Source organism: Mustela erminea, chromosome 11 (assembly GCF_009829155.1).
Source record: "Mustela erminea isolate mMusErm1 chromosome 11, mMusErm1.Pri, whole genome shotgun sequence".
NCBI lineage: Eukaryota > Metazoa > Chordata > Mammalia > Carnivora > Mustelidae > Mustela > Mustela erminea.
Window position 1 is genome coordinate 12,236,316 of NC_045624.1, and position 27,491 is coordinate 12,263,806.

General features: G+C 43.7%; 2 protein-coding genes across 3 annotated transcripts in view; one reads left to right on the forward strand and one right to left on the reverse strand.

Moving 5' to 3' along the window:
* LOC116569027 (maltase-glucoamylase, intestinal) overlaps positions 1 to 17,561 on the reverse strand; it is an 89,566-nt gene extending 72,005 nt beyond the window's left edge. Inside the window, exon 1 of one of the 2 annotated variants that reach the window (XM_032304955.1) lies at positions 17,431 to 17,561. Coding sequence is in view for 1 of the 2 variants with exons in the window: in XM_032304954.1 (XP_032160845.1) it covers positions 3,149 to 3,214 (66 nt within the window). In the remaining variant the exon portion in view is untranslated. Of the gene's footprint in view, positions 1 to 3,148; positions 3,224 to 17,430 lie in introns of those variants that run through there. The other variant, XM_032304954.1, reaches the window with a different exon arrangement.
* An 8,088-nt stretch (positions 17,562 to 25,649) lies between these two features.
* On the forward strand, positions 25,650 to 26,654 carry TAS2R38 (taste 2 receptor member 38). The gene has a single exon (XM_032304958.1). The coding sequence runs from the start codon at positions 25,650 to 25,652 to the stop codon at positions 26,652 to 26,654; it is 1,005 nt and encodes a 334-aa protein (XP_032160849.1).
* Positions 26,655 to 27,491: the final 837 nt, after the last annotated feature.

A 27,491-nucleotide genomic window follows, 5' to 3' on the forward strand; every position in this document is an offset into this window, starting at 1 on the left:
GTGGGCCCCTCATGGATCGAATACGCTTGAGCCTACCACAGCCTCAGGCTTCAACAACTTCCCTCAACCCATTGCTGTCCCCTTCTTCCAAACAGCTCCTGATCTCCATCAGATTTGAGTCAGTCTTGCATTCCAGATTCATGTGATCCCCAGTTCAGTGCTTCCTGCCAAACATGCCACAGACTGGGATCAACCATGAAGCTGGCTTGTTGGGGTGCTAAATGCAGACAGTGTTTTAACTTCGATGATCTATTTCTGAGAGAGGCATGTTAATATCTCCAACGATTAGTGTATTCATATCAATAGGACTCTTTATCTTGATTAACAGTTTTCTTATGTAATTGGCTGCTCCCATATTGGGGGCATAGATATTTACAATTGTTAGATCATCTTGGTGGGTAGTCCCTTTAAGAATGATGTAGTGTCCTTCTGGATCTCTGACTACAGTCTTTAGTTTAAAATCTAATTTGTCTGATATGAGAATCGCTACCCCAGCCTTTTTTTGAGGCCTATTGGCATGAAAGATGCTTCTCCATCCCTTCACTTTCAGTCTGGGTGTATCTTTAGGTTCAAAATGGGTCTCTTGTAGACAACATATGGATGGGTCCTGTCGTTGTTATCCAGTCTGCAACCCTGTGCCATTTTATGCGCGCATTTAGGCCATTCACATTGAGGGTGATTATTGGTAGATACCTTTTTATTGACATTATGTTACCTTTGAAGTCTTTCTTTCTGTAGATTGTCTCTATATTTCTGTTCAATGCTATTCTTGGGCTTTTTCCTCCTTTAAAGAAGCCCCCTTAATATTTCCTGCAGTATCGGCTTGGTGGTTGCATAGTCTTTTAAGACTTGCCGGTCCTGGAAACTCTTTATTCCTCCATCCATTTTGAATGTCAGTCTTGCTGGATAAAGTATTCTTGGCTGCATGTTCTTCTCATTCAGTGCCCTGAATATATCTTGCCAGCCCTTTCTGGCTTGCCAGATCTCTGTGGACAGGTCTGACATTATTCTGAAGGGCTTTCCTCTGTACGTAAGGATCTTCTTTGTCCTAGCTGCTATCAAGAGGTTCTGCCTACAATTATAATTCTTCATTCTTACTATTAGGTATCTCGAGGACTTTCAAGAATCTGTAATCTTGGGGGGAAACCTTTCAGCCTCTAGTACATAAATGCTGGTTCCATTCATGAGATTTGGAAAATTTTCATGAAGAACTTGTTCCACTATATCTTCTAGACTTCTTTCTTTCTCCTCCCCTTCAGGGATTCCAATAATTCTGACATTGGAACGTTTCATGGCATCATTTATTTCCCTGATTCTGTTTTCGTGGCTTCTGAGCTGTTTGTTCCGGCTTCCTCCCGATCCTTTCTCTCTGTTTGTCCTCCAGATCACTAATTCTATCCTCTGTCTCAGTTACTCTAGCATTGAGAGAATTTAGATTAGATTGGAACTCATTGAGAGCATTGTGAAGCTCATCCCTGGTAGCTTTCAGCTCTTCCCTAATATTGAAAACAGGATCTCTGGTCGTTTTCAGTTCGGCCCTAATCAATTCCGTTTGATCACCCATGGCTTTCTCCAACCTAGCTATTGCTTGGATAATTGTTAGCCTGAATTCTCTTTCCGACATATTGTCTATGTTGATAGCCATTAGCTCTGTTGTATTTTTCTTCTGTTGGACATTCCTCCTCCTAGTCATTTTGGTGAGAGATGGCTGAACGGGTGTAGCTAGGTGTATCGACTTTGGTGCAGTCAAGGTGCACCCTGGAATGCTTCTGAGCAATCAGGGTTCCCCACCCAAATGAATGGAAAAAGAAAAGGAAAAGAAAAAAGAGAGAGAGGGAGAGAGACAGGAAAGAAAGGTGAGATAAAAGAGAAGGTTTAGCCCAAATGGGCCCCAAGGTAAGATTTATGAAGTATACAAACAGACACAGACAAACAAAAAGACTGATAAAAGTATATGACAAGAGAATATATATATATATATTTGCATATATATATATTTGCATATATATATATATGCAAATAAAGGAAGAACCTCGTCAAAAAGAACCCTGAGTGTAAGATTTATATACTATCAGGACAAACACAAAAACACAGAGATACCGGTGGAAGAAAAAGATGGGAGAGTGGTTGTAAATTCTCAGTGTGGGTGAGGAAGGTTGTTTTGATTCTTCCTGGATGTATCTTGATATCTTTATTAAAGGACTCAACTTTCCTAAGATAAGGGGGGATTAGGAATTGGGTTTACCTATAGGGGTGGCATTGATTGGGGAAAGGGGATTACCTTGAAGTTTAACTCTATATGAATATTCGAAAATAAAAATTAAAAAAAGGAATAAACTAAACTAAACTAAAATTAAAAAGAAGAAATTTAAAAAATAGAAATGCAAAAGGAAAACACAGGTGTATGTATCAAAAAGTTCAGGTTAGAAGGTTATTATGGAATTTGATGTACTGGACATCTCACTGTGATGGTAAATAGGTTAAAAAATTATCTATATAATAATAAAAAATTAACTATATAAAAAAAATGAGCCAGAATAGTGGGATCGAATTAATGATAAAAATTGTCCTATGAAGTAGTGGTGGTTGTTCTCTTGTCGTCTTTTTTTTTTTTTTCTTTCCCGGTTGGTTTTCTGGGGGAGGGGCCTGCCACGTGGGTTTTCAGTCCCTGAAGTTCTCTCAGCTAAGTCCTCCTGCCCCCCTCAAGGGGGTGGGCTCTGAGGAAACTGGTTTTTTCAGGCTTTTGTTCTCTGGAGGTTTTTATATTTGTTCACTTTTGTTTTTCTCTCTCACCTTGACCGCTTTTGATGGTTTTAAGTCAAAATTTGTGTCTTAAAGATTCATAGAATTCAAACCCTAAAAACATTATTCTTCATATTCAGAGGTCCAACATAAAGCAGGTCTTGAAATACCTTCTCATTAATAAGGAAGGATTAGGCAGTCACCCTCACTCATTGAACCTGCTCACACTGGGGGAAATTACAGGGAGAACTGTGCCCAGAGAGCAGCTGAAGTGCTCCACTGTCTAGACACGAATCACAGCAACATGGCAAATATTCAAATTAAAAAAAAAAAAAAGGATACCACATTCCTAAGGGTGAATATGATGACCAACACAGAAATAGGACCTAAGAAAGGAAGAACTCACATCTATTAAAACAGGGACCACAGTGACTGGCAGTGTCACTTGGGCCTCTGAGCGGGTTCCCTTCATCTGACCAGACATACACAGACCATGTTTAAGGATCAGGCACAATGAGGGATTTTGACTTCCACCTTCGGGGTTGTCTTTATGACCTCACTGCCTCTTAGGTAAAGGCACACTCTGTCTTTCATGTTTTGTGTGAGAATGTCCACCATTTTCTGTGAGAGTGTCCACCTACACAGATAACAGCACTTCTTCGTAAGTGTGAGAAACTACACAGCGTGGTATTGTGATGCTGAAACGTGTCACCCAACAGGGAGTGAAGCTGACAAGTCACAATCAATACATCAACCAGCGTGGGAGAGAGAATTGTCTCTGGAAAGATCTTACACAGAAGAAGTAAACAAATCCATTGTCAAGTTGGGTGGTGTGACAGAATGATTTCTAAAATGAGTTTTCATCGATCTAACTAGCTTCTCGTATCCCCTTAAGTTGCAGCCGAATCTGGAATCAGACATAGTGAGAAGTGTCAAGTAAAAGATGGGAGGAGAGCAGAGCAGAACTGCCGCCATGAGTGGGGAGAGCAGAGCAGCAGAACTGCCGCCATGAGTGGGGCCATTGGTTTTGAGGCCTCACAAGCTTGTAATGGCTTCCATCATTTACAAGACTAAATGGTATCATCTACAGTCTGACTCTGAGTAGTAAGTATAGGTAATATTTTGGGGTTTCTCTATGTCAGGTATTTTCCAGGCTGTCATCTTTATAATCATCTTTATAATCCTGAAATGCAGGTATCATTCACCTCTATTTTACAAGCAGAAAACAGAGGTCAGAAAGATATAAAACTTATCAGCAATGACAAATAGTGGAGCTGAAATTCACTCCCAGTCTATGCTCCAAAGACAGGCTTCTCTACACAACCACAGCAAAGCCCACACCCTTCCCCAACACCACCTGCTCCCCTTATCAGAATCCTGCTTTTTCAGTTCAACAATATCTACTCCAGGACTTAAAATTAACCCTCTCTCCCCCTCTTGCTCCCAAACTCTCTATCTATATTTAACTCTGAGGAAAATGTGTCTTCCCCTCCTAAGTTTTAAGCAGCTAGATGCCAGTGCATGAGAGTATTTCAACCCTCTCTGAGTGATCCCTCTCAACCTGAGAGCTTGAGATACTGACTTCCTTGTTCTGTGTGTTCGTGGGTGGGGCAGGGGCAGAAAGTTCAGGGCTGGGCCATTCTTCTGTTGAGAGTTGCTGCTTCTGCAAATCTAGATCCCTTTCATTTAGCCTAATGACACTACCACCATTTCCTTTGTTCTCTATCATGAGGAAAATGTGGGGAAAAACTCTACAATGCTTCAGTGGATGCCCCTGGCAATGGTTATAAGTGAGTATTTGCTGATTTGGAAGCAAGACTGAGTGGAAACACCACCATGATATGCTCTGTGTCACAGATGCACTTCAAAGAACCTGGTCCTCTTTCCGAAGGGGTATGAGAGGGATGAAACAGGAAACGGTATGCCTTCATCCCAGCAATCTCACCCGTAACTACAGAAATCCAAGTGAGAAAAAGAAAAAAAAAATGATATAAAAAATAATATAAATTAGAATGCAGTTGTTTTACAAAAGGATCCAAGTCATGATTTCTTTTCATCAACCGTTTTTGAAGTATGAAGGAGAGGTAATCGATATCTCTAGGGAGGGTTTTGATTTTTTTTTTTCCAGAATATATAGCCACTTCCCTCTCCATATGACCTTTGTAACTATAGCTCATATGAATAACAGCCTTAATATGAGTTATAAACATAAAAGAAATAGTTGGAAATCACATCTTTATTAAAAAAAACATATACTAGTAAATCCACTTTCTGGAAAACAGTGCTCTTCACCGCCCCTTTATTAAGCCCAACTATAGCTGAACACTGGTTGATATCCCTGTGCTACTCTGCCCTCCCGTACTCCTAGCTCAAGCCTCAGTGGTCTCTCTGAGCAGAACTGCCCCCAACTCCACAACAGACTCCTGAGAGATATTCTCTGCTCTGCTATACCCAGCACTATGGTCATGTCTGTTTTTCTTTTTTCCATTTTGTCACAGACGCATTTCATTTGGTACATCTTTATAAGAACGTTAATGGAAGTTTGGAAAAGAAAACAGGTAAAGTCCTGTGATCCAGCTACCATCTTGAACCTTTTTGGGTAGGTTTCAAAAGTTCCCCAGATGACTTCAATATTCAATTCCCTCTACTCCTATTTGAAAACCGTCTGGGGGATTTTGAACTCATCAGTGGATTTAATAATACTCCATGACATTATCCTATAGGACGGGAGTGGAGTGGCAGGTATAAATTGAGGACAGTGAAAAATGGGACAAACATTAAGTAGGAGACAGTAACAACTAAAAACCAAATAATTTTTGGAAGGAGCAGTAGGGGATGGTGGCCCCTTGTGAAATTATCAAGAAGTCCATCAAACACCACTCCCAGCACCTCCAGCACGTCAACACACCTTCTGTACTCCCAGCTCATTTGTGGTCAAGTCAAGTTTTTTCCTAAGGCTTTCTCCCAAAAAGTGTATCTACTTCCATAAGTTTGCAAAACCCCTTTTCTCTCTCAAATTGTGAGCTCCCAATGTATAAAAATTAGGCCTGCTTCTTCCTTTTTATTTCCTTCCGAAGTATGTACTTGTAGAATCTGCATAATCAATACTTATTGATTGATAATATTTTACTCCCTGGATGATCACTGTGCTAAAATTTTCATTAGTAATTTCCTGCTTCATCTTACCCCCCCCCCAAGTTCTCCTTCTCAGAACAGAGAGCTTTGCTAAATAGGGGGGAAAAAAATTTAAAAAAAAAAAGACCTGCACTTGACTCCTTATCCTATCATTTCTTGCTGTGGTAGCCAAAAGAATTTTCCTAATATTCATGAGTCTTGGTTTTCTTATCTGTAAAAATGAAACTAAAAATATCTATTATATTACCCCTCATCACCTTCTTATTGTGAAAATCAAATAAAAACACAATTTTTTAAAGATTTATTTATTTACTTGAGAGACAGAGCACACACACACAGAAGCAAGTGGCTAAAGGGGCTGAGGGAGAGGAAAAGGGAGAGAAGCCACCTTCCAGCTGAGTGCAGAGACCAACACGGGGCTCAGTCTCAGGACCCCAAGATCATGTGACCTGAGCTGACATCAGACTCAGACGCTCAACCAACTGAGCCACCCAGGCGCCCCTCAAATAAAAATACTTTAAATTACAAAGCATTACATGACATGTTTTCATTTGCCTTAAAAAAGATAGACGTGGGTACTGAGTAAGAAGCAGCATGTCCCTAAGAACCATGTCCAACCCACTTTCAGAGACTGTGGCACTGTTCAGTGTTTCATGAGGTGGCAGATGCACATTCCTGACTGCTGCCCCTTTGAACCTTTTCTGATCTACCCTCCAATCTGCTGAGTGTTGCCCCTGTGAACATTTTCTGATCTACCCTGCAGTCTGTTGAGTGCTTTACAGCCGTACATTGGGTGAGTTGCGCATTACCTGAGATGCAGGTGCAGAAAGGCAGGAAGAAACAGTGGGAGCCAGAGCTGGAGCTTGCCCATTCAAGACCCACTTTTTGCCCCAGCATCCACTGCTCCTCTCCCAGGCTGCCTTGTAAATCACACCAGCTTTACTCAAAAGGCACATCCCCACCCAGCTTCCCTCAGGTCCTAATTTAAAGCTCCCAGCTTGGGAATCTTGAACTTACTGTTTGATACCGCCTTGGAGCCTTGCTCTCCACCCAATCATTGTGTCCTCATGGAAGCTCCATATTCTCCTCAGTCCTTCACCCAAAGATGAAATGACAAGAGGATCTGCTTCCTACACACTAATGAGAAATTGCTCTTTGTCAACATAACACCCTTCTTTTTTTTTTTTTTTTAAGATATATGTATTGAGAGAGAGAGAGAGAGAGAGGGAGGGCACAAGGTGGGGGATACAGAGGGAGAGAGAAAATCTCAGGCAGACCCCACGTTGAGTGAGGAACCCCAGACACAGGGCTCTATCCCATGACCCTGAGATCATGACCTAAACCGAAATCAAGCATCAGATGCTCAGGGAGCCTCGGTGGTTCAGATGGTTAAGCGTCTGCCTTCGACTCAGGTCATGATCCCAAGGGCCTGGGATGGAGCCCCATGTCAGGCTTCCTGCTCAGTGCAGAGCCTGCTTATCCCTCTCACTCTGCCTTGCTCTCTGACTCTCTCTACCTCTCTGTCAAATCAATAAAATCTTAAAAGAAAACAAAAATACTCAGACCTTCAACTAACTGAGTCACCCAGGTGCCCTGACATAAGGCTCTCTTACTTTGTGGAAGGAAATGTGGCTCTACCTCTCCCTACAAGGATCCTCTTGTTGGGGTTTTGTTTTTTTTTTTTAGTATGTTCTTTCTTTTTTTCTTAATTTTATTTTATTTTTTCAGTATTCCAAGATTCATTATTTATGCACCATACCCAGTGCTCTATGCAATACCCACCCTCCTTTTTTTTTTTTTTTTAAAAAGATTTTATTTATTTATCTGTCAGAGTGAGCACAGGCAGACAGAGTGGCAGGCAGAGGCAGAAGGAGAAGCAGGCTCCTGTTGAGCAAGGAGCCAGATTCTGAACTTGATCCCAAGACACCAGGATCATGACCTGAGCTGAAGGTAGTGGCCCAACCAACTGAGCCACCCAGGCGTCCCAATACCCACCCTCCTTAATACCCACCACCAGGCTCACCAATCCTCCCACCCTCCTCCCCTCCAAAACCCCACACCAGTTAGAATAGCCAAAATTAACAGGACAGGAAATAAATATTGGAGAGGATGTGGAGAAAGGGGAACCCCCTTCGTTTTTCTAAAATACCTTACCTAACTCCAATCTGTCCTGTCCCTAATACTTCACTCCCAAAGGCTTGATAAAGTATCCCATAATATTAATCTTACATCTAAAATTCCATAAAGATTAAGAACCTCCCATGCCTGATAGAATGAAATTAGCTAATGAGGTAAAGAGTGATCTCATGCTCACTGGCAAGGACAGGAGTTACCAGAGTGGTCATGTCTAAGTCGTCATGTTTCCTTCTCTTTCATTGTTGCTAGTAATTATGAGATAAGAGATTGTTTGTTTTAAATTTCTCCAATGTTTATAAAAACACACTGTGTGAGCGACTATGAAATAAAAGGTACCCACACTTTGTACCCACAGTCAAATGTAAACACCATATGCTTAATGAAGAATTGGCCAAAACCATTAAAACTTTGTATGCTCTCAATCTGGAATTCCATTTATAGAGATTTAGCCCACAAATATGTTTGCCCGTGGATGTACAGATAAAGGTTTTTCATTGTGGCATGACGTGAAATGTACACAATAGCAAAACACTGAGAATAGTGTAAATATCCAGAGAGAGGACTGAGTAAAATGTGAAATAAAATAAAATTCATTATTACTCAAAATTATGATGTGGTGGTTTACAAAAAAAGTCCACAAATCTTTTGATACTCCCCCAACCAGAGGTGGACAAGTGCCCCAACCCTCCCTTCTTGAGAGTAGGCTAGACTCGGGGACTCACTTCCACCAATAGAGTATGCTGGAGCATGACCCCCAAAATGAGGTCATAAAAGGCAGGACAACCTCTTCCTTTCTTTGCTCTTGGATCACTTCCTTGCTCTTTTTCTTGGTTCCCTTCTTGGAGAAGCCAGCTGCCATGTCATAGCAATACTCCAGCAGGCCTATGGAAAGGACCAACAACCTGCGAGTAACTAGGCCTTTAGCCAACAGCCAGGTGAGGGCACCACCTCAGAAGTGGGTCCTCCAGCACCAGTCGAGTTTTCACATGACTCCAGCCCCTAGCAACATCTTGGTTGTGAGGTCAGGAGAGACCCTGATGCAATACCACCTAGCTCAGCTGCTCCAGCATTTCTAATGTATAAAAACTGTGACCTAAAAAATAGCTATTGTTTCAAGCTGTGAACAGTCAGGGTAATCTGTTATGCATTAAGAGATAATTAATACATGTGAGTAAATTAGACTTCTGAATGTCATTTGCATTTTAAAAAATCTTTTGCCTCTTATCAAAGTCTTTTGTTTCATTTATACAGATATAGTTACCTGCTCTCTAGAAAAATAATAATTACTTCCTAGCTATAGAAGAGAAACATTTCCATAACCCTTAAGAAAAAACAAGAACAAAGCCTCTCATCACAGGGATCCTGATGGTGAAACCTACAGTCTCATTTCAGAATGCAACTTAGGAAGACGAAATCAGGAAAGATGGCAAAAAGCAAATACAAACAATTTCAATTGCTTTTAAAAGAAAGAACATTTTGGGGCGCCTGGGTGGCTCAGTGGGTCAAGCCTCTGCCTTCGGCTCAGGTCGTGATCTCAGGGTCCTGGGATCAAGTCCCTCGTGGGGCTCTGTGCTCAGAAGGGAGCCTGCTTCCCCACCCCCTTCTCTCTTTCTCTGCCTGCCTCTCTGCCTACTTGTGATGCCTCTCTGCCTACTTGTGATCGCTCTCTGTCAAATAAATAAATAAAATCTTAAAAAAAAAATTTTAACAAACTGCTACTTGGCAGTCCATTATCAACCTTTCAATATTCTATTTCATATGATAAAAATTGTGCAATCTAATACTAAAAATACTTAATGATGAGTGAGTGAATATGCTAAGAGGTTACATAATTTGTTGCATACAGTCCTCATGACAACCCAACGTTACTTATTGCTACAACCTCACTTTCAGATGAGGAAATTAAAATTTCAGCAAGGTCAAAAAAACTTGCCTAGTGTCACATAGCTGATAAGAAGAAAAGCCGTAATTTCATCACCTGGCCTCTGGACTCCATAGCCAAAACTTTCACCCATGACTCTCTATTCTAAGTTATTATGTCCCATTTTGCACACCAGCTTAGGCTTTTCGTGAGACTGTGGTTTTATCAGATAGTATCTAGGTCATTAACCAAGTACTCAGAACGTGCGTGTACACAGCTAAGCACTCAGCTGCTTTATTTCCATTAGTCCTCACAACCACCCTTGTGAGGAGGGACTATTATTATCTCCATTCCACAAACAGTTAAGCGGGCCCAACTGAAGCTGGGGTGCCCACGGTCCAGAGGTCAGAGCCAAGTTTCCAACTGGGCACTGGGAATCCAAACTCAGTTTCCACACTGTGATGTAGAAACTTCTCTACTTATGAATAATTAAAACTGCTAAATGAAGACGAGGTAGGATGTATGGCAGATGCCTGTGTCCTTCCAGAGACAACCATAGGGCTTGAAGGCTTCTGGAAAGAAGGGGAAACAAATATTCAGCAACAGTTTAGTCCCCACGGCCCCTGGGGGATTCAAAAGTACTTCGATAGGCATCCGCAGGCGTCAGCTCATTTTCAGTTTATGGGCCACAGCACTGTGTTAAATTCTCTGAGACCAAGGGGAGCGAGCTGCCAAGCAGACTTTCCGTGTTTACTCATCATCCAGTTATCAGCGCTCTGTCTTTGGGCAGAGTAATGAATAAACTGTATAAACTGCAATCAGTTTATTTATTACTCATCATTTATTACTCAATTATGAATTAAGCTCCCACAATGTGCCAAGCACTCTTCCAGGAGCTGGTTCTACAACAAACGAAACATAAAAATTCTTACCCTCGTGGGACTTAGGTTCTTGTCGTTAGAAAAAAGACACAATAAACAAAATAAATAAAACAAAACAAAATTTTTTAAAAAGTACATATATATGGCAAGTACTATGGGAAAAAAAATAAAATGGGGTGGGGGTGAGGCATGTGGGGGTAAGGGGAGCACTTTCAACTAGACTGGTCAGAGCAAAGCTCGCTTGGAAGGTTCAAATCATTTCTGTACATAAACTGTGCTGACTCCAACAGTATTCATATACATTAAAATGGTTACATGAATAGTTGCCAAAGGGCATTTTCCTGGTACTGTTACAACTGTTTAGGCAAAGTAGATAGGTAAATCAGGTAGCACCCCAAACTATTGAAATAGCTATCTGAATTAATCTGGAAAAACTAGATAACCAATTGTCATATTTTCTAAATACAATGTATTTGCATAGGATCATATGATCAGTGCCTGACTTGTGTATGAAGATCTAAGACTTTCTTCTAAAAATCCTTTGATAACACAAGGCAAGATAACTAGTGAGAAGAGTTAGTTTCACCGAGATGGGGAGTAACTTGCAAAAAGGAGCCCAGCGAGTCATGGCTACTCCTCAGAAATCCTGGGCCAAACTTCTCGGGTTAGTTCATTGTCTCCCAGCTCCTGTCTAACCCTTCCAGGCCTCGCTTCCCCCCCTGAACCACAAAGGGATCATCTCTAGAAGACAGCTGTGGACGACTGTGACCCCAAACCAGGGCTATCTTCCTCATCACCTTATCACTTTGTTGATCAGCCTCAGCAAAAGCTTATCTTCCTCATCCCCTTCTGCAGCTAACTCCCAAAAACTTGAAATGGGAAAATTTCTTCTTCTGAGTCCATCTACTTATGAGTATTCCATGCTTATGGAGCAGTTTGTCAAGTAACTTTATCAGCTCACTGAAACGCATCTGTGAGGGAATGGCTCACAAATAGTGTGTAAGTGTGAATGACATTGTGTAAGTGTGAGTGAAACCCTGATGAGCTATCTTAAAACTGGAGTCCAGGATGGTGCTGCTGCCCCTCGGAACAATTTGTTACTTAAACTGTAACCCCTGGAGGATTTTACTAGTTACCAAGCACATTTAGATATGGCCTTCAGAAATACATATACTGGCAACAGGTCTTTGGGGAGAAGGACGTTATAGGACCGTGAAGCTGGGCAGCTGGGGATGCGGGCTCGCGCAGGGCGGATCGCCGCCTGCTTCAGGGAAGCCGAGCACCCAGGAACGGCCCGGTCAGCCCAGGGTAGAACGAAAACCACCTGCTTCCCTTATCTGTTATCGCTCCTTTCTCTTCCCAAAAGCGCCCGTTGTTAGTTAGATGAATCCTTTGAATGTGCTTGGTTAACTATAAACTTTGTCCTCCTTGCCCACCCGCAAGACCTGCCTAACGTTTGACCTTCATCAGTCCTTCTGTTGGCTATTGTTTTCTATCCAATAAAAGGGAGACTGTGGAGATGCTCCCGGCAGCCGTCCTTTTCGAGTGCTGTCCCCTGCTCCCAATCTCTTGCAGCTGACTTGTTTGTGCCTAATTCTTCTCTCGTCGCCGACTGGAAGCGGCAGGATAGACTGTCCTTCCACTTCACTTGGTCCCCAATCCACTTTAGCCCAGCACGACAGACCAAAGACCCCTTCCCTCTCGCTCCCTGCCTGCCCAGCACACAGGCACTCACCGTTACGCAACATGACATCAGAGCAATAGCCAGCTTGGAGAGCAGGAGGTCCCTTTAGAACAGGAAAGCCACCATTTGGACCCTTGAGCCTATTCTACTGAGACCATGGCATTGATCCTGGCCGCCTCCTCTTTCCCCAACAGAAACTCTTCCTTCCCACCTCAGTGCCAGGAAATGCCCATTTGTATCTAGCTAGACTTGAGCAACTAGCGAGAACCCAGCTTTCCTTAAGTTTTACCAGAGAGGGGCCAGCCACAAGCCACCGCCTCCCCCCTCCCCTGGGCACTTCTGTGCTATTTCACGCATGACCCCCGGTCCAGGTCCTGCACCCTTCCCTCTTCCCAGACTCCACCTGAAAGCTCTCCGATGCCCCCACGGCCCCCAGCACCCAACACGTGCACACACCTGAGACTCTTTCCTAGAATAATTCTTTATTTGATCACTAAGGTACCCAGTTCTTGGGGCTAGTAATAGATTTCTCAATTTCCTGATCATGATAGATGTTCTACTTACCATCCTGCTATCACAATCCCTTGTCCTTTCAGAGGGAACATCCCCATGGGTTCTATTCTAACCCTACTCTGCGTTGGGCCTCCCACCTCTCCTCTGGATCACAAAGAATTGCTACCCTGATATCAACGCTTTCATCATCCTCTCCCTCCCTCACACACACACACACACACACACACACACACAAAGGTTTAGCTACAGCAGGGCTTAGAGACCCATCCTTGAGTGCATGCGCGCGCGCACACACACACACACACACACACACACGAGTTGAATCTTGTTTGATGTGTGTATTTGTGTAATTATGTGTGCTGTTGTTTAGTTTTGTGTTTGACCAATTACAGGGATGTCCTAACGGAGATCGGCATCCGCCCACACACCCTTGCACACACACATCCACAGCCGTAAACGGACACACGGTTCACAAACATACCTCACCGTTTCCTGCCGCGGTTCCTGCTCTCACTGGAGGGACTAGGAAGCAAAGCGAGGAGAACAGTCCACAGAGCGCAGTGACAGCTCTGGCAAGCCCTTGCCGGGTTAAGGTTAATGGGTTTCAAATGCTAATGACTGCCCTGATTTCATCCTCCAGATCATATCTCCTAGTTAATTAGTAATCATGGTCTTCTTCTGAGAACATCCCTAAGAACCTGGAGAAAGAGGTGATCATCCTGACCCCCACTGACCCCTCCAGGTGCTGAATGCACTTTCAGCAGTGATCACACTCAGGTGCCTAGCAAAGGAACACAGACGGACTCAACATGTAGATGATTAAGAGCAAAAAATAAACCATCCCAGAGTCCCATTTGACATTTACTAGCACAATCTGCTGGCTTATGTTTGAAGGAAATAATTCTGAAAATGTTTTCAGAGCAGTTTTCTTCTTTCTTTGTCTCTAGGAGAGCTGTCCCCAAGCATTTTTGTGTGTGGCGGAGGGGGGAGACCCTTTGGCAGTCTCGCGCTTCCTACGGACCTCTCCTAGAATTACATTTTTAAATGAATGAGACAAAATAATATGGATACGAAAGACTCTGAAACTAATAATACATTACATGTTAATTAATTGAATTTAAATAAAAATTTTTAAAAATTTTAAAAAGAATACAGAGGAAACTAATTCCAATGAATTATTTACTAGAATATTTTTAATTGCAATATAGTAATGCATGTTTTTCTTTAGCGATGTATTAGCTAACAAATCTAGCAATAGGTCTAACAGATACTGCAATCTCAAAGTAGTAATAAATGGAAATAGTATCTTGAGTTTCTCTTCAAAATATGATACAAATGTAACTGTGACTTCTCTTGGAACCAAATTCATAGGTACTTCTAACACTCCTGAGGTTTGTGATCTCACTTTATACTTAAAAGACAGGCCACGGGGGCACCTGGGTGGCTCAGTGGGTTGAAGCCTCTGCCTTCCGCTCAGGTCATGATCCCAGGGTGCTGGGATCGAGCCCCGCATCATTGGGCTCTCTGCTCAGCGGGGAGCCTGCTTCCTCCTCTCTCTCTCTGCCTGCCTCTCTGCCTATTTGTGATCTGTCTGTTAAATAAATAAACAAATAAAAGAGGCCATATTTCAGCTGGATTTATGCAAAGAAAAATACATATATATTGTCCCCTGCAAGTTCACTGGCTTTCTGTCTTTCGTGTCTACTTGGGAGCCATGGAGACTGTTCATCCAGTAACGTGATGACGACACCTCCTCCTCCCTATTCCTTAGACATCACCCTTACTTAGACTTTCATGACCCCCATCCTTGCTTCCAACCCCTGAAAACATAACACTAACCCCTTCCTAAACACAAGTCAGTTCAGCACGTAGGTATATGTGTGATATAAGCAAGCGTTGTTGGAAGAGCAACAGCAGCAACATTTACGACACAGTTCTTGTGCATTAGGCTAAATGACTCACATGCATGATTCCATTTCCTTCTCATCACTACACTGTGAGGCAGCAGCTGTCACTCCAGTTTCACAGACTAGAAACCCTAGACACAAACAGCAACTTGCCTGAATGAAGTTCTGTAATTAGGAAGAGTGAAATCAGAATGCAAACTTGGTCAGTGTGGTCAAACCTGCACTTGGACATGAACGTGAGCAGTGCTTCCATAACCTTACAGCCAAGAGAAGGTAGAAGTCCAGGGACTGCCATACAGAAGACAAGACGGCACTGACTAAGGCAAAGACCACAAGAGGGACAAGAGGGACAAGAAAGAAACCGAAGTCATGGATAGATGGGTGTGAACAGGGAAGAAGGAAAGACATTTTGAGCCGAGGGATCAGCCTACACAAGCCTCAGAGGTTAGAGAGAATGGGACCGGTCTTAGAAACTGCAGTGAAAAGAGAGAGAAGGGGAAGACGGTTGTGGAAAGCCAGGACACTATTGGCAGAGCACACTGGAGTCCCCTCGTGGAGTCCCCCTCTAGCCTGTTACCAACAGGGAACCATCACAGATAAGAAACTGCCCAGAGCAGTCATAAGAGTGAAATCCATTTCTGAGCTCTCTTCCCAGGACTCAAAATGCTGGCTTATCTGTCCCTTTACTACCTTAGTCAGGATATTTGGTCTCCCCACAGCTCCATGCAGAGCAAGTACCTCTCAGTAGGGAATTCTGGACGCTCTACAAGTGGCCTGTCCATTGGAGTGGCACACTGGAGGCCACCCTGAGATCCCCAGGGTCATGCCCTAAAGATCAAGAGAGCAGTGAGTCACCTCGCCAGTACTGATGAGAACATCTGCTGACCCTGCCCTAAACAACGCTTCATTCTGGCTTCCATTCTAGACCCCAAAATAGTCACAGCCTGTTCTTCAGGATAAATCTCAAGCTCTTCTTTCTCCTTAAAGCCACTTTACCATTCTTGATCCTACCATCCCAATATTTTTTTTTTCATCATTCACCAAAAAGCTTAGCCCACTGCTGTTTCTGCATATTTGGTGCAGATTCCACCAGAAATGTCTCTGTCCTCTGTCTTCCTACATGAACCTCGCTCATTGCAAAGCCAAGTTTAAACTCACTTCGCCATGAAATTTCTCTAACTCGATTCAAGTGGATGCTTCCCCTTTTCTCAGCTACTAAAGCAACAATACTTTCAAGAAGATAGGGTTCCACTAGATGTATATACCCCAAAGAGTTCGGAGCAGTGCTAGCCACTCATCCAAGTCCTTGCTGGCTGAGTTCCCTCAGAGGCTCCAGCAGAGCCAGACCCAGGTGAGGAGCCCCTTCTAACCGCTGAGCTGAGAGGAGCTGGCTGAGCACCGGTGTGTGTCTCCAGCCTCCTAGCACCAAACGCACTGTCATATTTCCACTGATGGGAAGAAAATTCTATAGAACAGAAAATACACACCTGCTTGCACTTTACTGGCAGTAGACTAGGGGTGGATAAGATAATGCTGACAGTGTCCCTGTAGCCTATTAATCTGTAACAGTTGAAAACAATGTTGGAGAGTGAAATAAGTCAAGCAGAGAGAGTCAATTATCATATGGTTTCACTTCTTCGTGGAGCATAACAAATAGCATGGAGGACAAGGGGAGATGGAGAGAAGGGAGCTGAGGGAAATTGGAAGGGGAGGTGAACCATTAGAGACTATGGACTCTGAAAAACGATCTGAGGGTTTTGAAAGGGCGGGGGGTGGGAGGTTGGGGGAACCAGGTGGTGGTGGGTATTGGAGAGGGCACGATTGCATGGACCAAAAACAATGAATACTGTTACGCTGAAAAAATAAAAAATTAAAAAATTAAAGAAAAAAAAAGAAAAGTCATCTCTTGGAGATGTGTTTTCATGCAAAATCTTCAGACGGTGGTTTAATGACCCCCATCTGGTGTCACAGAAAGAGCATGATGTTGGAATCCAACTAGCCTGTCCTTGAATATCAGTTTCTGTTTACTTGCTACAGACTTGGGCAGTCATTTAAACTTTCTCAACTTAGTTGCCTTTTCTATAAATTAAAGATGATGATGTGCACATCAGAATATTATTTTGAGCTTGAGCCACGATGGTAAATGACTGACATCCAGGGTCAGTTTTCCAGTCTCTCCCTAAGTGGTCTTTTCTGAAAATAAAGTCAAGTAAAACCCAGCAAGCAGTGGCACTGGTCTAGATCCTAATAGAACTCTTTCTTCAGTTCATCAACCACTAGGAAGAGCCTCACGGGGCGGGGGGCGGAAGCAGTGGGCTCTCTCCTCCACGGACCACTGACAGACAACAGAGACCAGTGCACGTCTGCCACACCAAACTGGTTCCCCAGACCAGTGGGGGAAAGCCAGTCCTGGCCCAGAGTTTTGTTCTGCAAGACGATCCCCACCCCTGCACGCACACAAGCGCACACGCACTCCGAGGCACTCACACTCACAGGCTACATGCCATCTCCACCCTTCCTATCACAAGTCACCTCTCATGCTCACCACAACCCACAAACTTTAAGTTGTACCTCCTTCTTATTGCAGCTGAGTTGGTTTTCCTTCTTTTGTTCCAAGTATAAGCTCTTGGAGAGGCTACCTGGAAAGGAGAAAGAGGAGTTGTGTGGAGTAGGAGTAATTTCTCTGCCCAGAAGGGTTCAGAGGAAAGGTGGTGGGGAGTATGGGCAACCCGTACTGAGCATGACAGCATTTCCTTCCCTTGGGAAATATCTATTAGTCAGCAGTCTGCTCCTGGCGGGCGTCCTTCCTACCTCTTACCCCTGCAGACAGAAGCACGTGCACACACAGGTGTGGGTCCAGGGAGAGAGTTGTCGAGAATAATACACTACCTAGTGTTCACGTGTCAGTCATAAAGCATCAATTGTACCATCCTTGTAGCTCTCAGAGCACTTTAACCTGTACTATTTCTTTAATTGCATGTCATAAAGCAGGTATTTTATCCCCATGTAAAAATGAGGAAACAAACCAAGAAAGATGACTTGCAAAAGGTCCCTTGAATTGTGGCAGAGTGGAGCTCACAGACATTTCAATAGAGCATTCTGGATGTTCACAGAGTCTGAAGTCGGTAAATAATTCAGTAAATACAGAATTTCTCTTCCAGACGAAATAGTCATTCATTCAGTCGGCCAATTCCAAATTCACTCTCTACCACGTCTCCCAAAGTGGACACTCTTAGATCCCATCAGTTACCAACCTCTACCACTCTCACCTTACAGCTAGCCCCTTCTCTTTCAGCCCACATCTGGAACTAGAGAGTCCCATGGGCTCCCCCACAGCTTTCCTGCCCGTGCCTGGAGAACACCTGCCCACTCCTATAAGGGAGTCCAGCAAAGCCCTGACCGACGGGTCCCAGCCGACTGAGCCCATCTCATTCCCTCTGATTCTCTCTCCCAGAGATTAGGATTTGAGACACCGAGTCTGAATCACATTGCACTGGGCGCTATGTCTGTGTGGTCATGTCATGTTCCTGGGAGAGAAAAATTAAAGTTTTGCTGAACATGCTTGTTTACTGAGATGAGGAGAGAAAAGGCACGTAGGAAGTAGCAGAAACGAGAGACTGCTCAGATCCAAAGAAGGAACAGCAGAGACTCACTGCCAGTATTTTTCCTGTTTCTGTGAACACCAAGGTGCAACTGAATGTCATCTGATACTCTGGCACCTCCACCAAGATACTCTCCCTACTATTACCACCACCACCTCTTCTACTACGAACCAGCGCCGCCGCCGCCACCACCATCATCCTTTCTTCCAGATAGTTTCTGTGCATTTCCATGCCTGGCAACCAGTCTCTGCTACCACAGGCTCTTAGTTTTCTCCCTTTGTTCAAAGTAAGTATCTTCACCAAAAATCTCTAAACACTCCCCTCGAACATATCCTCCTGCTGGGTTTTGCTGGTTTTTACAACCATTTGTAATAATCGTGGGACCTTCAAATCCCCACAGAGTCTCTCTGGATCGTTTGGCATTCCCATAGAAGTGTACTTTTAAGATCGGGATATATATAACCCAGGGTTATGTGGTGACCTGCTGAGAGGAACACCACACATTTTCTGGGAAATTCCATTTTAGTCTAAGATCATTGGAGAAGGAGTAATTGGGATCAATATTTTGAATGATGAAAAATGTGACGGCATAAATTAATAGCATGCAAATTTACACGATACTTTTCAACATGAAATACTAAGTTTTACAGAAATTTTCACCTGTGATGAGATGCTAGTGAATGTGCTTCCCCCTTGGCCCCCATCCCAGGACAAAACAAGTGAAAAGAATGCCGCAGGAAACATAACAAATAGCATGGAGGACAAGGGGAGTTAGAGAGCAGAAGGGAGTTGGGGTAAATTGGAAGCGGAGGTGAATCATGAGAGACTATGGACTCTGAAAAACAATCTGAGGGTTTTGAAGGGGCGGGGGGTGGGAAGTCGGGGTACCAGGTGGTGGGTATTATAGAGGGCACGGATTGCATGGAGCACTGGGTGTGGTGCAAGAATAATGAATACTGTTATGCTGAAAATAATAAATAAATAAATAAATAAATAAATAAATAAAAGGCACTGACAATGCCTTAGAGCCATGCACAGACTCTCTCTCTCACCACTGCCCTCTCTCTGGCGCAGCCTCTCTCCCTATGTGCTTCCCTCTCCATTCCGCTCTTTGGGAATCAGCATGTCCACGGGATCTTCCTGTCTCGGCTGGATACGAACCCTTATGGTGCCAAGGCTGCCCAGTGTTCTCCTACTTTATTGTGTCAGAGAAACAGAACAGGACTGGTTCTCATCTAATGTCTTACAGCTCTATCGGCTTTTATTGAAAACCTCCTCTTTCTTAATTCATTTTAGTGGACAAAATGAAGCCTAAGAAGGGGCCCAGAGATCCCTCTAAAGGAATCCCTTTCCACAGCTCCCTGCTGAAGGAAGTGATCTTATCCTTGAGTCGCCAGATCCCATGCCTTCACCAGGGATGAGCCCCTAACCCCAAGACAGCAAGTCCTTATTTCGACCAGCCTCTTATGAAGAAGCTTGCTGTGTGTTCACAAGACAACTTAGATTCTCTGAGTGTGAGACACAGAGAGAATTTGCAGCAGGATCAGTTGGTAGAAAGAGTAAAATGTACAGAGAGAGAATCAGAAATAAGAGCTGTAGTGAGACAATCTTGAACTTCCTCTCTCCATACCAGTACCACTCTTCCCACATCCTTTTGACAATCGTGAGTGGACAAAATGGGCTTTAAAATGCAGGAAGTGGAGACATCCTTCCTTTGATCTCTTCTCTTGCACTTCCTGTTTTCTGCCTCTCTGTGACAAGCACACCTAGACAGAGGCCGGGCTGTCCTTGCCTCCATTCCACTTCTGTGCTTAGACAGGAAAATAGATTCCCAGGGCCCTTCTTGTGGGCAAGAGTAATGGTGGCCCACGCCTTTTGACTTAAAACCATAAGGAGATGACCGTTCTCACGGAAGGGGAAGCCTGGAGCAGAGTAGTTGCTGGTGTGGCTCTAAGTATTCAAAAAATTCAGGGTGAGGCCTTTGCAATTCTCTTGGCTTTTCCCTCATGCTCAGAGCTCCAACTGTAACATTAACGTGCCGGCACAGAAGGAAAAAAAGGCAACAAGCGTCTCTAAAATAGTCTACTTAATAACGTCTTCGTGTGTTCCAAATGCTGCTCCTATCTATATGAAAGATAGGAATGCAGTTTATTTTTAGATGGAGTATTGACAACCCAATATCACAGGGGTTCTGCTGGTAATGAAGAGTGTAGGTAATTAGCAATATCCACCATGAGCAGAGCAGCAAGTTGGATATGCGGACGTTGCCTATGTCAACTGTGTGCTCCAAATCAACTTGTACTATACAAAGCTCTGCCTTCAGACTCTTCAGGTGCTGGTCTAGCTTTTAATAAACCAATATATACCCTACACCCCCATTCTACTGCTGTTCTCATGTAATAGGGGTGACTGGCAGAGCTGGGATTGGGAGCTCTTGGCTATGTGCCATCTGAAAGTATTAACAAGTCTTATCTTCTTTTTTCGGGGGGGTGTATTTTATTTTTTTTATTAAGTTCTGTTAGCCACCACACAGTACATCATTAATTTTTGATGTAGTGTTCCATGATTCATTGTTTGTGTATAACAGCCAGTGATCCATGCCATACGTCCCCTCCTTAATACTTCTTCTTCTTTTTTTTTTTAATATTTTATTTTTACTTATTTGTCAAAGAGAGAGCACACAGGCAGGCAGAGTGGCAGGCAGAGGCAGAGTGGCAGGCAGATAAGGGACTCGATCCCAGGACGCCGGGATCATGACCCGAGCCAAAGGCAGCCGCCCAACCGACTGAGCCACCCAGGCGCCCCAATACTTGTAATGACAGTCTGAATCTCACTATGTATGAGCCGTCAAGTGAATGGCAATTAAGTCTTCCTGCTAACATGATGTGGATTCTGAGTAGAGTTCAGTTCATTCCCCAGATTGAGGTGTTGTTACTGCTGGGATCCTGGAAATCCCTAACGCCCTTTTATCTCGGGGGTTAAATGTTAGTGTACATTGGCATCACTTGAATGGCTTTGTCAAAACACAGACCACTGGGCTCCACCTTCAAAGATTTTGGTTCAATGGTTCTAAGGGAGGCCCAAGAGTTTGCATCTCCCACAAGTTCTCTGCTGAGACTGACCTCCCTGATCTCGTCTAACTTATAATAAACTTGCATTACTGGAGATCTCCCAAATAACACTTGTAGCCAAAAGAAGCTGCTTAATATATCCTTTGGACTCAGACAGAAGCCCATTGGACCAGATCGAGAACAAGATCTAATGACAAACACCGTATCTGTCAGAACCCTGTCTATGCTCTGGTGGCTCCAGTTGTTACCAGGTTAAATTTCACTGCCTAATTCTTTCTACCTTTAAGATGAGTGCTTTCCTAAATGGCTACCCAGCGGGTAATGAGATACTTACAGCCTTTAATCTTTAGCACGGAAAACACATTTGGATTCCAGAAGTGAATTCATCTACATTCAAGTGGGGCCTATGTACTTCATTCATAAGAAAGCCCAAGGGATCATATCATTGCCTTGGATTTAAAGCGAATGACTAAATAAATGAACAAAAATCTAGTTGTATGTCATATGCCACGAGGAGCAAAAAATGAATAATATATAATCGCTGCTTTTGAGTAACTCAGTGTAAGTGGGGATACACACTTGTAAACCAATACGTATTTTGATCGATATGGTAAGTGCTACGATAGTGTTATGGACAAAATCACCATTTTGTAGCAAAGAAGATGTAGGAAGTCTATGGGAAGGAATCAAAGAAGGCCTCAACCCAGATCTACTCAAACAAATTCTGAGGAATTTCACTTATACTTATATTTATACACTGCTAATCACTATGTTAACCTCCTGGGTAGACAGACATTTTCGTTCAGTCCTCTTCACCAAGCCTACAGAGATCCCTCCACCTCTTTCCCTGCCAGAATAGTGGTTTCCTGAGATATGAACCCACCAGATCCGACTTTTCTACCTTTCCCGAGAATGGGATGATAGTTCATCCCTCCCTCGACCTCGACCTCTACCCTGAGGTAGTTCACAAGGACTCAACTGCCATTCCCCAAAATAAACCCATTCAAATAGGAATCCGGTTGGAAAGAATGTCACCAGGCCTTTTGCCCAAATAAGGATATGCATTACACCCCAGTCTACAGATCCGTAGCTAGACTTAGAGGAAAGAACATCAAACATGAAGTCAGAATATTAGAATTAGAATTCAAATGAGAAACGCAACTTCTCACTTAGCCCTTCAGTTCCTCTGGCAGAGATACTGAACTATCTCACCTTCTTGAAACTCCACTCTGTCAATGAAATGGAAGTAGCATTCTGGTCTTTAGAGGGTAACTGTGAGCTTAAGGGATACTCATCCTACTCTAAAGTAGTGAGTGGAATCTACAATTTCAATTCTGTAGAATATGGGGCCACATTTTCCTGAGATTAATAGGCTGAACCTGCTGGGTAAATGGGCCAGGAATTCCAGGTCTCACAGTGGTCTGGCGCCCTCTGGTGGGGGCTATTGAGTAATGATAGGAGGATTCTGGGTCCTAAACTGGTTTGAACATTTGGGAAAATACCAATGATTATAGGACTTTCCCAGTTTGTTGGGGCCCATTTCTTTGTCCAATTATCCGGGGACACTGGAGACATGGGGACTCATCCTCAGCCTCCACACTTCCTGAGAGTAAGTTACCCCATGACCAGCATCTCCCCGTCACCCCTTCCACCACACACCTAATAACCACCATTCGACTCTCAGCTTCCATGAATTCAACTCTTTCCAGATTCCGTATATAAGTGGGATCATGAAGTGTTTTTCTTGCTGTGACTGGTTTCTTTCACTTCACATAATGTCCTCCAGTTTCATCCATATTGTTGCAAATGACAGGATCTCATTTTTTAAGGCTGAATGATACTCCATTGTATCTATATGTCACAATTTCTTTATCCATTCATCCGTGACAAAGGCTTGGGTTGTCTCTGTATCTCAGCTATTGGGAATAATGCCGCCATGATCATGGGAGCGCAGATACCTCCTCGAGGTACTGGCTTCATTTCCATTGGCTACATATCTAGAAGAGAGAGTGCTAAGATGATGCAGTGGTCCTATAATTCACATTCAGATGTCATGCACCAAGCACAACACCGATCATGCTGTATGTGTCAGTTCGGGTAAGCTTCCCAGTCCTCCGAGGTAGGAGTTATTTTGATGGTCATCTCCATTTCATATGGGATAAATATAGAAGATTCAATCATTTGCCAAGGTCACACAGAGAAGTGGCGGAGCCAGGCATCAACCCTAGAGACCCTGGTTCCAAAGGCTCCTGATTCCAGAGACTCTCAACGCAGAGCACCCTTCCTCTAGGTGCTTTAGGGAACTGAGAACTCGCTCCCTGGGCATACTGCCCAAAGCAAGACTGTGAAACATTAGCGAAAATGGCCAATGAGGCAGGAAGCTGAGCAAGCAGAGGTGCAGAGGTGGAAAGCTCCACGTCTTAGAGGAAATGTTACCATATGACAGATTGCAAACCAACCACTCAACTTCTCCTTTCCTTTTCCCCATCGTTCACCCCACAGAATGAGTGAGTGGCTGGATGAAGCATGAAGGATAACAATAAAAAAACTGGAAAAGTTTAAACATTTTTAAGAGTGGGGGGAAAAGCACCAGATCAGGCAGAAATGTTATAAAACAACATCTGGTCTCTAAATGATCGGCTCTCCAAATCTCCATTGAGTAGCTAGCCTGAATTTTTACAAAGCTTAGAGAAGGGATTGTAAAATCAGCTCAAACTCCTTTAGAGAAGAAGGAGAATTAGAGATGCCAGAAAGCCCAAGCACATCAGATATTCGGAACTGTTTAAGAGAGAGCTAGACTTCAAAATTACAGCCTAGTATGTTAGAGTATGTCATGTTTAGGATATAATCCCTTATACCAGATCATCATCATGCTCTGGTCAGGCAGGAGCACAGAATGGGGTAACCGTGCTCACTAGCATCTGAGATGTGGATATGGGGTGCCATTCTTAGCATGATCAGGAAGGTCCCTCTGATAAGGTGACTTTGGAGAAGAAAGTGAGACACCTGGGTATGTGTGGGAAAAGCAATTTGCGCAATGGGGAAGGCAAGCAGAGCAGCCCTGAGGTGGGACCATGCGTGGGAAGTTCACAGAACATGAAAGAGGCCCATATGGCTGGTATGGAACCAAGGAGGAAGCAGGTATCACGGACGACATCTGAGAAGGGACAGACGACATGATTAGGCATGCAGGACCCATACACAGGCCACCATAAGGACTTTGCTTTTATGGTGAGAGAAATAAGAGGCCCTGAAAGCCCTGAACAGAGCAATGACATGATCTTAGTTGTATTTTAGCAGGATCACTATCGTTGCTTTGTAGGAAAATGGGGTAAGGAAGTGGGGAGTAGAAAGCAGAGTGAGCAGTTAAAAGGCCTCTGCAATAATCTGGGCCAGACCACCCCCTACCCACTCCCTTCGTGGCAGGTGCTGGCCTCATTCACAGTAATGCTTCTCATTCCAGCACAGTGCTTGGCATAATGATGATGCTTGAATGAAATCTTTAGCAACGGCAGTCTTAACTAATGTGTGCTGATGCCAGGAGAGGAACTATGCATTCATCCACATGAAAAACAAAGTCTATGATAAGAGTCATGCCTCAGAGGTGATAGAAGAAGGCAGGTCAATGGAAAGAGGCACCATTTCAAACCTTAGTTCATTAAGAAGATATGTTTTGCCTGTTGCCAGTTCCCTTCAAACCCATAAGCAAATCCCGCTCCCTTCTCCCATGCAGGTCCAGATGGGCATGCAAAACCAGACTTGGAAAACTGAGACCCTGTCTTGTTTGCATCCCTGATGCTGTGCCAGAGCCCTCTGAGAAGGGTGTTGTATGGACACACCTAGGTTTATTAAAAGCTTCTGCATCACCCAAAAGAAAGAACCATCAGTCCTCTGCTCTTACAATGAGCCCTTATGTGTGTCCAAGAGATATTCCAAAACAGCGATATATCCCTCTTCTAAGTTTGCTGTCAGAAATTTTTATGTCCTCACTTTGGGAAAGATCCAGGGCAAGAGCCTGATGCCTTGTGAAGGAGAGGTCCTGGCTTATAATGTACACTGACACTTCTCTGCCGGGTGGTATGTTGAGCCTTAGATTAACCAAGTAAGAAGAGACATCATGTTGACTCTGACTCCTGTCATAACTGTGTCCTATGAAGTCAAGTGTGCATTTCTATTCCTTTCAGCCCTGGAGTTTGCAGTGGGGATTATGACCAATACCTTCATTTTCTTGGTGAATTTTTGGGACGTGGTGAGGAGGCAGCCACTGAGCAACTGTGATCTTATCCTTCTGAGTCTCAGCCTCACCCGGCTTTTCCTGCATGGGCTGCTGTTCCTGGATGCCCTCCAGCTTATATACTTCCAGCGCATGAAGGACCCACTGAGCCTCAGCTACCAGATCATCATCATGCTCTGGATGGTCACAAACCAAGCTGGTCTGTGGCTCACCACCTGTCTCAGCCTTCTCTACTGCTCCAAGATTGTCCGTTTCTCTCACACCATCCTGCTCTGCTTGGCAAGCTGGGTCTCCAGGAAGGTCCCCCAGATGCTCCTGGGCGCCATGGTTTTCTCTTCCATCTGCACTCTCATCTGTTTGGGGGATTTTTTTAGTAGATCAGGCTTTGGGTTCACAACTATGCTCTTCATGAATAATACAGAACTCAATTTGCAAATTACAAAACTCAATTTCTATTATTCCTTCATCTTCTGCACCTTGGGGTCCATCCCTCCTTTCTTGCTTTTTCTGGTTTCTTCTGGGGTGCTGATTGTCTCTCTGGGGAGGCACATGAGGACAATGAAGGCCAAAACTAAGGACTCCCATGACCCCAGCCTGGAGGCCCATATCAAAGCACTCAGATCTCTCATCTCCTTTCTCTGCCTCTACGTGGTGTCCTTCTGTGCGGCCCTCATTTCAGTGCCTTTACTGATGCTGTGGCGCAACAAGATCGGGGTAATGATATGTGTAGGGATCCTAGCAGCCTGTCCCTCGATACACGCAGCAATCCTAATCTCAGGCAATGCCAAGCTAAGGAGAGCTGTGGAAACCATTCTACTCTGGATTCAGAGCAGCCTAAAGGTAAGGGCAGACCACAGGGCAGATCCCAGGACTCCAGATCTATGCTGAGAGCAGGCACAAAATGGGCTCTTCATGAATATGCCTTTGATTGTTCATAAAACCTTCAGAAACCTATTCCAGTTTCTTCTGTAGGCATAAGTGAGAGTCTCTCCAGTTTATGTCAATGAACCCATCCATAGAGGAATAAAATAATTAAAGCTCTATCTATGGCCGAGGCAAGAATGACGTGCATGGGTTCTTCAAGTTTGTTTTGAAAAAGAATGAAATAGAGAGGTGAGGTACTCAGTGTAAATGCTTTGTATACTACAGATTATTTGTGCTTTGCTATGAACCAAACCATGACAAATCACCTCTTACCAAATACTATATAAACCCCAGGATAACATGATTGGCTTTCCACGTGTTTTCTAAACCTGTTTCTTAAATCTGTTCTTATATTCCTGGGTCTCATAATTCTTGTCCAATTATCATGGCCACTTATAATTTTTTAAAAATGAGAAAATACATTTAAGTGTTAGAAGTTCCTTGAAGTAATTAAAAATAGAGCTTCCCTATGACCCTGCCATTGCACTCCTGGGTATTTACCCCAAAGATACAGATGTAGTGAAAAGAAGGGCCATCTGCACCCCAATGTTTATAGCAGCAATGGCCACGGTCACCAAACTGTGGAAAGAACCAAGATGCCCTTCAACGGATGAATGGATAAGGAAGATGTGGTCCATATACACTATGGAGTATTATGCTTCCATCAGAAAGGACGAATACCTAACTTTTGTAGCAACATGGATGGGACTGGAAGAGATTATGCTGAGTGAAATAAGTCAAGCAGAGAGAGTCAATTATCATATGGTTTCACTTATTTGTGGAGCATAACAAAAAGCATGG

Bases quoted from the DNA above. Each gene is read 5' to 3' on its own strand.
- TAS2R38 (XM_032304958.1), top strand. From the start codon at position 25,650: ATGTTGACTCTGACTCCTGTCATAACTGTGTCCTATGAAGTCAAGTGT.